The sequence below is a fragment of the Buceros rhinoceros genome, unplaced genomic scaffold (genome assembly GCF_000710305.1).
Source record: "Buceros rhinoceros silvestris isolate BGI_N320 unplaced genomic scaffold, ASM71030v1 scaffold12138, whole genome shotgun sequence".
Taxonomy (NCBI): domain Eukaryota; kingdom Metazoa; phylum Chordata; class Aves; order Bucerotiformes; family Bucerotidae; genus Buceros; species Buceros rhinoceros.
The window spans coordinates 1-12585 of NW_010426419.1; the positions used below are offsets into that span (position 1 = coordinate 1).

Consider the following 12585-nt stretch of genomic DNA (forward strand, 5'->3'; position numbering starts at 1 on the left):
TCCCTTGTCCCTTTCTCTCCCTTTCCCAGTCGGATTTTGCCTTCAAGGGCGTCTCTCTCATTAAACATTCCTATTTCTATTGCTTACCTGTGTTATCAGTTTCCTCACCCAATTAAAGCCTAACGAGCCCTTATCAGAACTTTTAATGAGCATCAAAAGTTTTCTGTGTGTTTTGGCAGGATTCCCAGCTAAAACCAGTCCGTTGCATCCTTTCGGTACGGGGGAAACAGCCCCCCTCCTCAAACCGTGACATCTTCCCAAAGTGAAGGGTTATTTACCCTTATGATTAATATTTGTGCACAATAGTTACCACCTTCACCTACCTTTAAGATTTTCCTTTACCAAATACATTGCAAAAAAAATAATTCTCTTTCTGTTTTAGAACTTGGTAAATACTAGATTTATTTATTTTTATTTCTTCTTTTTTTCCCTTTCAATTCTATCAGTAGGTGTTTAGTTTTTTTAAAATGTTTTACCAATACCAGCATGGAATGATTTTGCGTGTAGTGCACATTTTTATTTTTGGATGACTGTGGCCAAGTGCCAATACTAAAATATACTTAAAGTTTTAAGAAATAAATCAAGTGATATGGTGGTGATATACTTGGCTCTGCAATGCTGTCATACTTTTTTAGCCCTTCCAAATCCATTGACTTATTTATAAAATTTCCCATGTGACTTGCTTGGCACTTATCTGCAGCATTAGTGTAGTCACAAGTCTGCATTTTATTAAAATCCATCTAGCAACAGCTAAGAAAATAATACAGGATATTCTTTTTGCCTGCCTAACTCTCAAATAAAAGGTGGCATATTGAAAAGCCCTTCCTTGTCTCCTACAATAATAGCAATAACATGTTTTTAAATTTATTGTGACTTTTCAAAAAGGTATATTACTCTGTTTCAAAAAGAAAATGTTCACAAAAAATATCATAGAATACTTTAGGTTGGAAGGGACCTTTAAATGTCTTCTAGTCCAATCCCACTGCAGTGAGCAGGGACATCTTCAACTAGATCAGGTTGCCAACCCAGCCTTGAATGTCTCCATGAGCTTGTCTGTGTCAGGAAGGAGACATGATGGTTCTTCTTGGTCTAAGAAGGTTCTAAGAAGGTCAGATATATCAGCATATGCTGGAAATGAAAGCAATTACATTTTTAAAAAGTAAAGTAACTGTGGAGCGTTGAAAGACTGACACAAGGAAGCTGCAGAGCAGAGCTGCAGTACTGGCTGAGGACAGAGCAGGGATACGCAGGCATGTGCATACATAGGGGAAAAATACGCATAATGCTCAGGGGAGCTAACTAGTCTTTTCTCACTTAGCAGCAATTGGGCATGTCATGTATCTTGACCTGCTGATTATATAACCTTATATAAAGTTTTAAACATAGTTTATATGTGTCTTATAGTTTATATAGTCTATATATAGTTCATAATTCATGTGTAGTGCTTTGCTTTCGTTTGTCTATGGGAAACTACAAAAGTTATATGGCAGTTTTCACGGGATTCCCTATCTAACATTCATATATGGTAGTATATTATAATTTCCTTTTAATTTAAGAATGTTTGAAGTTGTAAAATGAATGTTAAGTTACTGAACTGCATAGTTAAGGAACCTGAACAACCTAGTAGTGTCCTGTAGTAATTGTTTTTTTCCTCCTCTGAGTCACTTGTATGCTGAGAGTATGCATTCTGTACAGATACCAAAGCTAAAACAACTACCTGTTCAATTGTTCCAGCTGCAATGTAAAACTTGTCTAATGACTGTTACAAACTGGCATGTTTTAGTTTTGGATTGGAAAAGGAGTAAGAGCATACACATGGTTTGTTACTGAAGCTGGACTAATGACTGAAAACTTAGACCCTCAGTCCTCTCTTCTTGATGGCTAGGCAGGTCTTCATTATTCCAGGTGAAGACTATCAGAGCACAGAAGTGAAGTGCAAAACTGAATGGCAACAAAACATTTTCTATTACAGTCTACTGAAGTCAGTAAAGAGTTATTTTTGTGAAATGCCAAGTCTTACCCTGGCTTCAACGTGTCAGACTTTATGTGTAAGCAGAAATGTACGGGATAACCACCACCAGTTTTTGATAGGTTTAGAGTATCTCCAAGTGTGACTTAAATAATATTTAGTTACTTAATTACTGAAACACAATACTTAGAAACAAACAAGTGGAATTTAGCAAAAGTATTGCTTCAAATAAAAGTAACTTTTCACTGACGCACATCCACTAAAGGAAAAAAATGAAGATGCTCCTCAGCATATTGGTTTTATAAGTGTCAGTGTACAACAGGAAGGATATTTTGTGACCTTATTCTAACCTCACCCTTAGGTATCTAATTTCAGCCCCTGTTTTCTCTGAGAAAAATTACATAATGCATTTTGAAAGTTGTTCGCGGTGACTTACGCTCTTGCGTTTTTCACTTATCCTATACAGTACTTTATTGCCTTAATGGAAAGGCTGTGATGATACTTTCTTCCAGAATGAGATCAACAGCAAACTGCATAGAAAATGAGCAAGAATTGATTTGTCATCTTTTTGTAGTCCTTTTGTAATGAATTTTTCATGGTATATAACTGAGTACTTAATTGTACTGTGGTGTTTTGCTTGTATGCTGGTGTATTTCTAGTACTGTAGCCAGTTCAAAGTCTTCTGACACAAGTGGCACATCTTGCGCCCGCTCTTAAGAGAAGCCTCTGTGCTTCAAATTCTCTTGCAACCACTTTGGGTTACTTCTACCCAAGAAATCTCTGGAATGAGGAAGCCTTGAGTGAAGAAGAGGGTGTTATCCTCTGCCCAATTTACAGTGATATTTCAGGGCCTTGAGACAGCATTTGTGTTCCTGAAAGGCGTAGCATAAGTGGACTTTGGCTGTTCTGGTTTTGAAGAGTTAGGGGCCAGAGCCACATCAGTGGAAGGAGAAAGCCTTGAACACTGGTTGTAGCAGAGATGAAATGTGTCATTCCTTGGAAGATGTGAAGAAAGGGAAATAAATTGAATGACTTTGGTAATGGACCTAAACAGGTTGTGGAGGAGCATTAACCACATAAATGATTAATGATGGCAAAGCTCATTCAGCTTGAAAAGTACTTTCTATAAGTGCTAAGTGCTGATATTAAAAATGTAGGCATTTTCATTTTAATCCACACTTAATGTCTGCAAATGGAGAGGAAAGGGAAGGGCTAATAGTGTTTTTCTAGCATTGCTAATACCTCACTGCAGCTGAAATCGCGATTTGCGAAGGCACTCAACCTGGAATCTAGTTTTTGCAGAACTTAACCTGCTGTGTTTGCTGCTAGTGGTTCTGTTCCACCACCTGCCCTGCAGAACTCTAAGTGAGAGCTTAGAAATCTTCTGCAAGTCAAACATTTACTAAGAGAACAGGGGTCTTCATTAAGTCCCTACAGATGAAGACATAGACCATAATCTGTCACATGTAAAACTTTTAAAGATGTCAATTATACAGTCTCAGTTTTTCTTTTCCAGAAGATTAGACCTGTTGACTCTGAGTAGGAGACACAGGAAAAGGGACTCTGACAGAAATTATTTGTTGTGCTGTCAAGGTGGTGGCCTGTTGCTTTGTGTACCAGGGCAGCAGAAATTGTGTGGCAGGAAGTGAAGATTTTGCTGCAGCCAAGCTGAGAGGTAAAATCTGGAATAAAGTGTTAATATAGAAGATAGGGTCTCTGAAGGGAGATGAATAGACATATTGAGAGGCACAACCAAAAGAGAAGCTGAAGACTCGAAGTCTGGACCTTAGCAGCCACAAGACACGTGCAAAGGGTTAGGCTGGAAATGTGCTCGTTGACGGGCCTGTTTGACGACTTGGCTGGGAGAAAGAAACGGCTTTGTCCTCTGGCAGGCAGTTAGGCCCACTGGGCTTGGCAAGGCCGATGCAGCCCTTTGCTTTCCTGGGCTGATGGTGGGTTGGCAGCTGCATACCTTTTGCAAGTTCTGTCTGGAAAAGGCAATGGAAGTTCAGTTTTGCCAGCTTGCTGTGGAGTGTGTAGTCCTTTTCTTCTCCCACCCAGCTGTGAGCTGAGCTTGTTTTCTCTCTTCTTTTCATTCCACTTCCAGTGCACTCTTTATTCGTACATCTGATAACAGAGTTAGGGACCTGCTTTCTGTAATTCTCTTCAGTTTGCTACTACCTCCTGAGCTCACCAGCAGGGCGAGAACACCACAGGGCGATCACACCACAGGGCGATCCATCCACTGGAAAGTAGACTCTTGTTTGTTCTTTCTACATAGCATCAGGCTGGCAGAAGTTGCATGGTATCTGCAGAGAGAGTAATCTCTCATCCCCTTCATCACTCCCCTTGCCTCCCCAGCAGTCACCTATGCAGCAGCTCTAACTGTGATGTGGGAAATGTGGAGCTGAAGGGGGGTGGTTGCTGCTCAAGAATAACAAGATTTCATCTTAATTTGCCCTTAGTCTAAAATATCCACCTTTTTTCTCAGTTTTGTTGATGATTGTGCTGTCTGTGCTTCACTACTGTGTTAGATGCTACATTTTCAGTTATGACTTGGGTGAAATGCTGTGGTTGCTAGGGGAGAAAAGTATTAGTATTACCAATACTTGTTATTCAGTCTCCATGGAAACTGTAGTTCTTCTGGGAGTCCTAATTCTCAGATTTTTCCTTCCTATGGAAAAGATACGTCTTTAACCACGAAGGTCGGATAGTTATTTTCTAGAAATAGAAGGCAAGATACATCACTCCCTTTTGCTCTCTGATATGCTTGACAGATGTGTGTCTATGAGTAGTTACTGCTTACTAAGCTGTGTTGTGGTTTCTAGTCACATATAGATTTTTGAAGTCTGATTAATCTAATTTTATGTTGGTGGTGCTTAAGGGCTTTTTCCCCCCATCTTAACTCCCTGCATGATTTGTCCTTTTCCCCATTTGCTGAATGTTTTAAGTTGAGGAGGAGTTATTTGATGGGGAGATGAACTAGCTGTTTTCTATTTAAAGGTATAACCATGGCAAAAGCTGCGATCATGGCCCATGGCTATAGAAGGGATGCAACAGTATCTGTTCATTCAAAGAAGTTTGAGTTCTTCAGATTTTCAGAGGAAAGCTGTTAAAATACTGAGTGGTTTATTCATGGTGGGGTTAATAACTCCGTCTTTGGCTCTCTTACAGTGCCTAAAACAGTATGTGGAACTCTTGATCAAAGAAGGTCTAGAAACAGCAATCAGCTGCCCTGATGCTGCCTGCCCAAAGCGAGGTCATCTGCAAGAAAATGAGGTACACTCTTGCTGCAAATAGTTGTGGGGTGTTTTCTTTTCAGGGTGTTTAAATGTCTCTTGCACTGTATGTTACATCTGCTATTCTTGCTAACATATGTTTTTAATATTTCTCTGAAGGTCAAATATTTTGTCTGTATTCATTGAAAATGCCTTAGGTTATTGCTGTTTCTAATTGGAAATCTGTTTTTTTTCCCTTCAACAGATTGAGTGCATGGTTGCGTCAGAAATCATGCAAAGGTATAAGAAGCTACAGTTTGAAAGAGGTAACACGTGTAACACTACCCATTGCAAGGTTATAGGAATGGTATTACTCCAGAGCAATCCCATAAATCAGGATTTGGCTCTGCACGTGTTCATGCTGTAACATTGTGTGTTACTTGTTTGGTCATCACAACCCTCCACTACCACTGCCCCTGCCTCCCCACCCCCTCTCTCCCCCGCCTCCTGCCACCCCCCAAAAAAAACAACCCCAAACCAGAAGAAAACATTGTTTCACTTCTTGCTTGTGTGATTCCCAGAATTACAACATCTGGGAATAAACTAAGGAAAGAAAGATGCTATGTATTATATTGCTCTGTGACTAAGGAGGGGGAGTGACTTTTATTTGAAGCTTTGCTGTTTGACTTGACTACCAGTACTCTAGGGGCTGGGGAGGTAGACTGACCACTTTTATGGAGCTACCACGATGTCCTGTAATGGCATCTGGTGCAGAACTACTGTGTGTAAGGAAACATGAACCTTGTTAATTTTTGTGAGGATATAAGCTGACTGAGTGCCTGTGGGGATGTGGAACTGCGTATCTGTAGAGAACTTCGAGTAAGTTTTCATTGACAGCAGGACCCTGCCTAGAAACCACTGGTAGGTTTTTACTGACTTCAGTGGACATTGAAACATGAAAAGACAAGCAGCCTCCAAGGTATGAAACAGTATGACAATTTTATGCTATTGTAAATCATGTGGTTCCATTAGGGCAGAGGCCATCTTGAAATAGACCTACTGAGCAAGGCACTGTAAAAACACTTTTTGATGGGTTGTACACTTAACTTCAGGTACAACTGAGGAAAAATACAGCATCCCATTCTCGGAACAAGTTTAGTTCGGTGAATGGAAGTGGGCAATTAATTCAAACTCAAGCAACTTTGTTTCGTGCCTGTTTCCAAAGCAGGCCAGATTTATGTCTTAAGTAGGTAGCATAAATTAAACAGTTTCTTTTGAAAATGTGTGTCTTCAGCTGCCCTGTCAGTCAGCCTCAGCTGGAATACATTGTTACAGAAGGCCAGTCTTGTGAGCACCTTTGAATTTTGTTCTTTTATGTCCCTTCGTAGAAGTGCTTTTGGATCCATGTCGGACTTGGTGTCCATCCTCTACTTGTCAAGCAGTTTGCCAGCTCCAGGAATCAAGCCCGCAGGACCCCCAGCTAGTCCAATGCAAAGCCTGTGACATTGAGTTCTGCTCTGCTTGCAAATCTAATTGGCATCCGGGTCAAGGCTGTCCAGAGAACATGCCAATCTCTTTTCTTCCAGGAGAATCAAGGTAAAGTATTGCAAAAGATCAAGTATTTAGAAACAAGACGCTCTTATCTTTGAACAAACTGAAATACAAATAGTAAAGAGGCATTTTCCTGATATTTTGTCTTAAATCTGTTTCCTTCACTTAGTCATTTGTGTTCTTTTAATGCTTTATTCCAAAACTGGATAGCTCTTGGCAGCCTTACTCCTTGCCATCATCCTTGGCAAGGCACAAAGGACCTGCTTGAGCCTCTATCAGCAGCTGTTTTGCTGCTGTGGGAAAAATAAAATATCCAGGCAATTGATGAGTTTCCCTTCAGAGAAGATGTTGTTGCTGCTGCTATCCCAGACGGTGTGAGGGCTGGTGTAATGTCCTTCCAGACAGTGATTTTTAGGTTACCACCTCAATCATCTTGCACACTTGGCTAATGATCTTAAGTTCTGTTTCAAGCTGTTTCCAGTGGCATACTGCAGGCAGTGAATAAGAAAGGCCATTGTGCATGTATTCCACGTAATGTATTGGATTTTTTGAAGATTTTATAGGAGTTAAGGGTATCATTAAAGACCTGGCCAAGCCTCAGACTTAATTACTTATAACTTGTCTTCTTTCAAGCTTTACCGTAACAGAAGGCTAGCTAGGATGCTGTCATTATGAGTTCCTGGATGAATATATTAGCTTTTGCACATGCTTTTTGTGAGTACTTGACTAGAATTGAAGCTTTACTACACTTTGTGACAAGGTAAAAACTTTATCTATTTTCCTTCATGTTCTGGTTACTGTTACTTTGTTTTTATTTCATGCTTTATTTTTCTACTTCATCAAGGTTTGTTTTTTTCATTATTCTGGAGCGTCATGTGCCAGTAGCGGTTTATGCTACCATGCATTTGAAGTTTCATATACAGTTTATGTGACCTTGAACGTTTCCAGGGATGAGGCTTCTGACACCTCCAGACAACCCGTGCCAATGCTTCACCAGCCTCATTGTAAAAAACTTTTTCCCTGTATCTAGTCTAAATCTCCCTTCTTTTAGTTTAAAATCATTACCCCTTGTCCTGTTGTAACAGGCCTTGTTAAAAAGACTGTGCTCTATAAAGGCCCCCTTTAGGTACTGAAAGGTGTCTTATTAAGTACTAGTAAGGTGTCCTCAGAGTCTTCTTCAAGATGAATAACCCCAATTCTCTCAGCCTTTCTTCTCAGGAGAGGTGTTCCATCTGATCATTTTTGTGGCCCTCCTCTGGACCCACACCAACAGGTCCATGTCTTTCCTGTACTGAGGGCTCCAGAGCTGGATGCAGTGCTCCAGGCAGAGTCTCACCAGAGCATCAGAATCACCTCCCTTGACCTGATGGCCACATTTTTCTTGATGCAGTCTAAGATACAGTTGGCCTTTTAGGCTGCGAGTGCACTTTGATACTCTTTCACGGGCACCCCCTTGTCATGGGGAAAGAGCTTGTGAGGTTGAGAGCTGTGCTGGTGGTGGCATGTGCCTTCAGTGGGGTCTCCCAGGCCAGACAGGTCTCAGCTGAAGGGTCAGACAAAGTGTGTCCACGGGCAGGATGGGCTCACTAGCCTTCGGGCAACCATCCTAGGAGAAGGACAACTCTGACTCCAAACCCAGGCAGATGGAGCTCGTTTAGCCCTGTAAGGCTCCCTCTAAGAGAAGGATACTCTAACCAAACCTACGACCCGAGGACTTCGCTGTCACTGTCCAAGCTTGCCAGGCCCTGGCAGATGAACCTCAGGTGTAAAGGGTGGAGCCAGTTCTGTGCACGCTGGTGCCTCACCTAAAAAATCCACTGCGTGGCCCTGAAGGGTGCACTCACGTTTGCAAAGCCCTGTAGCGCCATCAGTGCACTTGCAGTAAGCGTGGGAAAAGTCCTTCCCAAATCTTCGTTCTCGAAGCCAAGCCATGATGATGATGCACTTTGATTGGTCTTGCCCAGCTTTTCATCCACGAGTCCTTCTTGGCAGGGCTCCTCTCACTCCCTTCATCCCCACAGCCTGTATTGCTACTAGGATTTGCCCCTAGCCAGATGCAGGTCCTTCTACTTGGCCTAGCTGAACCTCATGAGGTTCACATGGGCCCACTTCTCCAGCTTGTCTAGTTTCCTCTGGATGGCATCCTGATTCACAGCGTGGTTTTGTAATACAGTTGCCCCTAGCGTATCTAACAAGTGTATGTACTTTTATCTTGCCGTTGGGTAAATCAATCAGTCGGGTCTGTCTGTTTTTCCAGCAAACTATTAATTCCCCATCAGCCTTTCTTGTATCTCCTGGTGGCAGTAGCTGCAGAAAGTGTACATTTTAGTTGTTCATGTGCACGAAACTTGCATATGGTGGAAAGCTACTCAAGGAAAATAAATGTTCTTCCAGTGTTTCTGCATTCCTCTGTGTTGTAGCCACTATGAGGGGACATCTGTGGTTTTGCACAGTTGTGCCAGACAAGAAAAGGCAGTGCTGACCCTAACTTAGGACACAGTTAGAGGCTGAGATCAACTTTGAAAGAATGGAATGTCCCAAACCCCTCATGGTTTCTGATTTAGAGGGAAATTCCTAGGGAGAATCCTCAAGAAGAGCAGACACAAGCAATTTCTCCCTGGTGCCCCAGTCCAAAGGAATGTGGTCTGGGCTTATTGTGCCAGGTAGGATTGCTTTCTTTTCCGAGAAAGAAGGGAGGCATAAGGAAAGTGATCTAGACATACAAAGCATTTAGGTGTGAACTAGCTACTGCTCATCTGATATATTCCAGGAGAAAATGGTGTAATATCTATTTGTATCACTAGATAACAAAAACAGTTGGTTAAATACGCGGTAGAGAAAATATCCTGATTTTTGCATAGGTACTATAGTCATCAAACTTTTTTTTCCTAGAGATATGTTTGAAAAACTCAGTTGAATACCTGGGTGTTTAATAATTTCTCATTTTTTAAAAAAAATTAGTAAGCGGGCTTACCATAGACATTCTTCTCTAAACTGGCATGGCCACGCACGTTACTAGTTCTTCGCTCTCTCCCACAGTTCAGTTTTTAAAATAGAAGATGATGACGCTCCAATCAAACGCTGTCCAAAGTGTAAAGTTTACATTGAACGGGATGAAGGCTGTGCCCAAATGATGTGTAAGAACTGCAAACATGCCTTTTGCTGGTACTGTCTGGAATCTCTTGATGTGAGTACATGCCATGCACTCCGATTCTCAGAAACTTTGAAGTTCATTGCTTTGCCATCCAGCCATCTTGTTACTCAATTAAATAGTAGCTCACTAGCTTCTGCCCAGCTTGGTGGACCACAACCCACCAGAGCTGATGCTGGTAATTTGATACGATCTGTCTACTCTCTTTTACTTGTCTGACCTGTGTGATCTTAGTATTTTGCCTATGTGAGCTAGTAAATAATTAATAATTTTTTTTTTATTCAAATATTCTATTTGCAATCTTTACAGAGCAACCAACGTGTGGGAGAGGTGTTGATTTTTTTAGAAATTTTATTTTAGTAATACTTCATTTAGTTACTGACTCTTAAATGTTACCCTTCTTGAAGGAATTAAAGGATGAATATAGCAATCTGCGGAAGTTTCAGACAAACTGTAGGTTTGGCGCATCACCATGCAGGAGACTAGCAGTCAGATTTGTTTATCATTCGTTGTATTCAATGGGACAAGAAATAGATCTGATATATGAAAGAATACAATGTTCTCCTAAGAGCAGTCATTTGTCAGACTATGAGCTGCTGCTGTCATATTTATGTTTTTTAAAATCAGGTTGTTATTGTGCCCAAGGATCAGAGTGTATATACAATATACAACATCTGTTGCCATGTCATCTTTCTTATAGCATTGTTAACAATAGCAAAGGAAATGTTTTTAGGTTTCCAAAAGCCACTCTGACTATTCAGATCCCATGGTTGTCCCATTTGAATGGTTTACTAACAGTTTTTAAGGTACAGTCCTCTCACGTACTCTGTTTAAAAAGAAGTGTTCCCTTGGTACTAGCCCTGCTATCTTGGCTGGCTTGTGAAAGGATGGCAGGACAGATAGGGAAATCATTTTTCAAAAATCTGTATTGTCCTTCTGATCTTCAAGTGGTGAGAGGAACCAACTTTGGGAAGTTTGCAGTACAACTATTCATCTTCTTTTGCTCTTTCTGTATGTGTGTAAAAAATGTAAGCAATGGTCAGCTTCTTGGATCCTCTCACTAAACTCTGTGCTAGCATTTAAATATGGAACTTGAGAGCCTTTGGGAGAAGAATTCATTATAGTTATGTAAAACTTGTTAAATGAACCTGTTTGTGAAGACACTTAACTGTAAACAAAGCATTTGGGAAAAGTTGGACCTGATCATATCCACTTTACTCAGCTTTTACCTTCCTGTACAATTACTGGTTATAAGGAAATAGTATTTTATAACTTGAGCAGTTTGTACTCCCGTTTATTGCCTACCTTTTAATATTTTGTAGGATGATTTTCTCCTTATACATTACGACAAAGGACCTTGTCGAAACAAGCTGGGACACTCCAGGGCATCTGTTATCTGGCACAGAACACAGGTAAAGCACAGATCTTTAAAATCTTTGTACCAGTCTACTAATGTCCTCTGCTTTGCTCATTTTAACACATTGGAGTAAAATTCTGCACAAAACGGTAACAGATTTTCATAGCAGGTTTAAAGAGGGCAGTAGCTTGAAGAGGAACAGTTAGCTCTCCTAGAGAGGACACTCATTGGCAGAAAGCCACCATGAACTAGAAAGAGTACATTTGCAAAGCCAGTTAAGTGCCAATCCAGATATGTTCTCAGTAAACCTGGAGAATGAACTAGGTTGCCACTATCCACTTTATTAACAGGGAAGCTCATCCTGCAAGGTATCTTTAGCTCCAGATACAGAATTGGAAAGGAATTGGCCGGAGTATGCTCAGTATCTTGCTATGGACTCCATTGGACTCATTCATGTAGGCTGCATAGACGGTAACCCCGTGAGCTTATCAGTATTTTCAAACACACCTTCAAACCAGCAATTACAAGGGTGTGGATATACCTCTTGCAGTCTAGATGCAGTCTTACAGGACCCAGCATGAATGAATCCTGCTAATGAAAGAGCTCTCTGCACTACCTCGATGCATACAATATCAATGCCAATATGAGACTTGGTCCAATATACTGCCTTTGCAGTCACTTCAAAGGTACAGGGACATCTGAGTATCTGAGTTATTTTCTTAGTTTGGGGTGAAGGACTTTCCTTGAAGCACAGATTACTTTCTATTTGAATATACACCCCAAGCCCAGAGAATAAACCCCTAGTCTGGACAAACAGCTAAACTGAAATAAATATTGCACCCCTCTCCTTCCACACACACCCCTGGGTGCCTGAGCTATGGATTGGGTTTTGCTTGGCTTAACCAGTGTTATCGTAGGATGTGTGTGGGTATATAAGCTTTCCTGATATACCTGTAATAAGAGGCAATTCATCTGGTGTTTGGAATCTGTTCTCAGCCACATCAGTTAGTGCAAATGTATTTGATTGACAGTATGTTTGTTCTGGTCATTGTTGAGAAGTGTTAATTATCAATCAGGATACAATTCTGCTAAACCTGCTAAAGCCAAATCAACATTGCAATTGTTTCCTTATGTTACGTTGCATGGAGTATTCACCCAGGGCAAACTGAGGTGAGCCTTTGGCTTGTGGATTTGGTGGAAAAAAAAAAAAAAACAACATTTTTTTGGCCAGAGGGAACGGCTCAATGCTGAGTAGGGCAGCAACAGAATCAAGTAGAAAATGAGTAAGTAATACTCAGTAGGCAGTTTTGTTTAAAAAACAAACAAAAAACCCCCCACA

The 12585-nt window shown here is 40.9% G+C and overlaps 1 protein-coding gene across 1 annotated transcript in view; it reads left to right on the forward strand.

Annotated features, from left to right (window-relative positions):
* Positions 1 to 5143: 5143 nt before the first annotated feature.
* RNF144A (ring finger protein 144A) overlaps positions 5144 to 12585 on the forward strand; it is a gene marked incomplete at its 5' end in the record, with an annotated part of 9395 nt that continues 1953 nt past the window's right edge. Inside the window, 5 exons of the mRNA XM_010141500.1 lie at positions 5144 to 5248; positions 5453 to 5513; positions 6576 to 6783; positions 9778 to 9925; positions 11212 to 11301. Coding sequence (XP_010139802.1) covers positions 5144 to 5248; positions 5453 to 5513; positions 6576 to 6783; positions 9778 to 9925; positions 11212 to 11301 — 612 coding nt within the window. The remainder of the gene's footprint in view (positions 5249 to 5452; positions 5514 to 6575; positions 6784 to 9777; positions 9926 to 11211; positions 11302 to 12585) is intronic.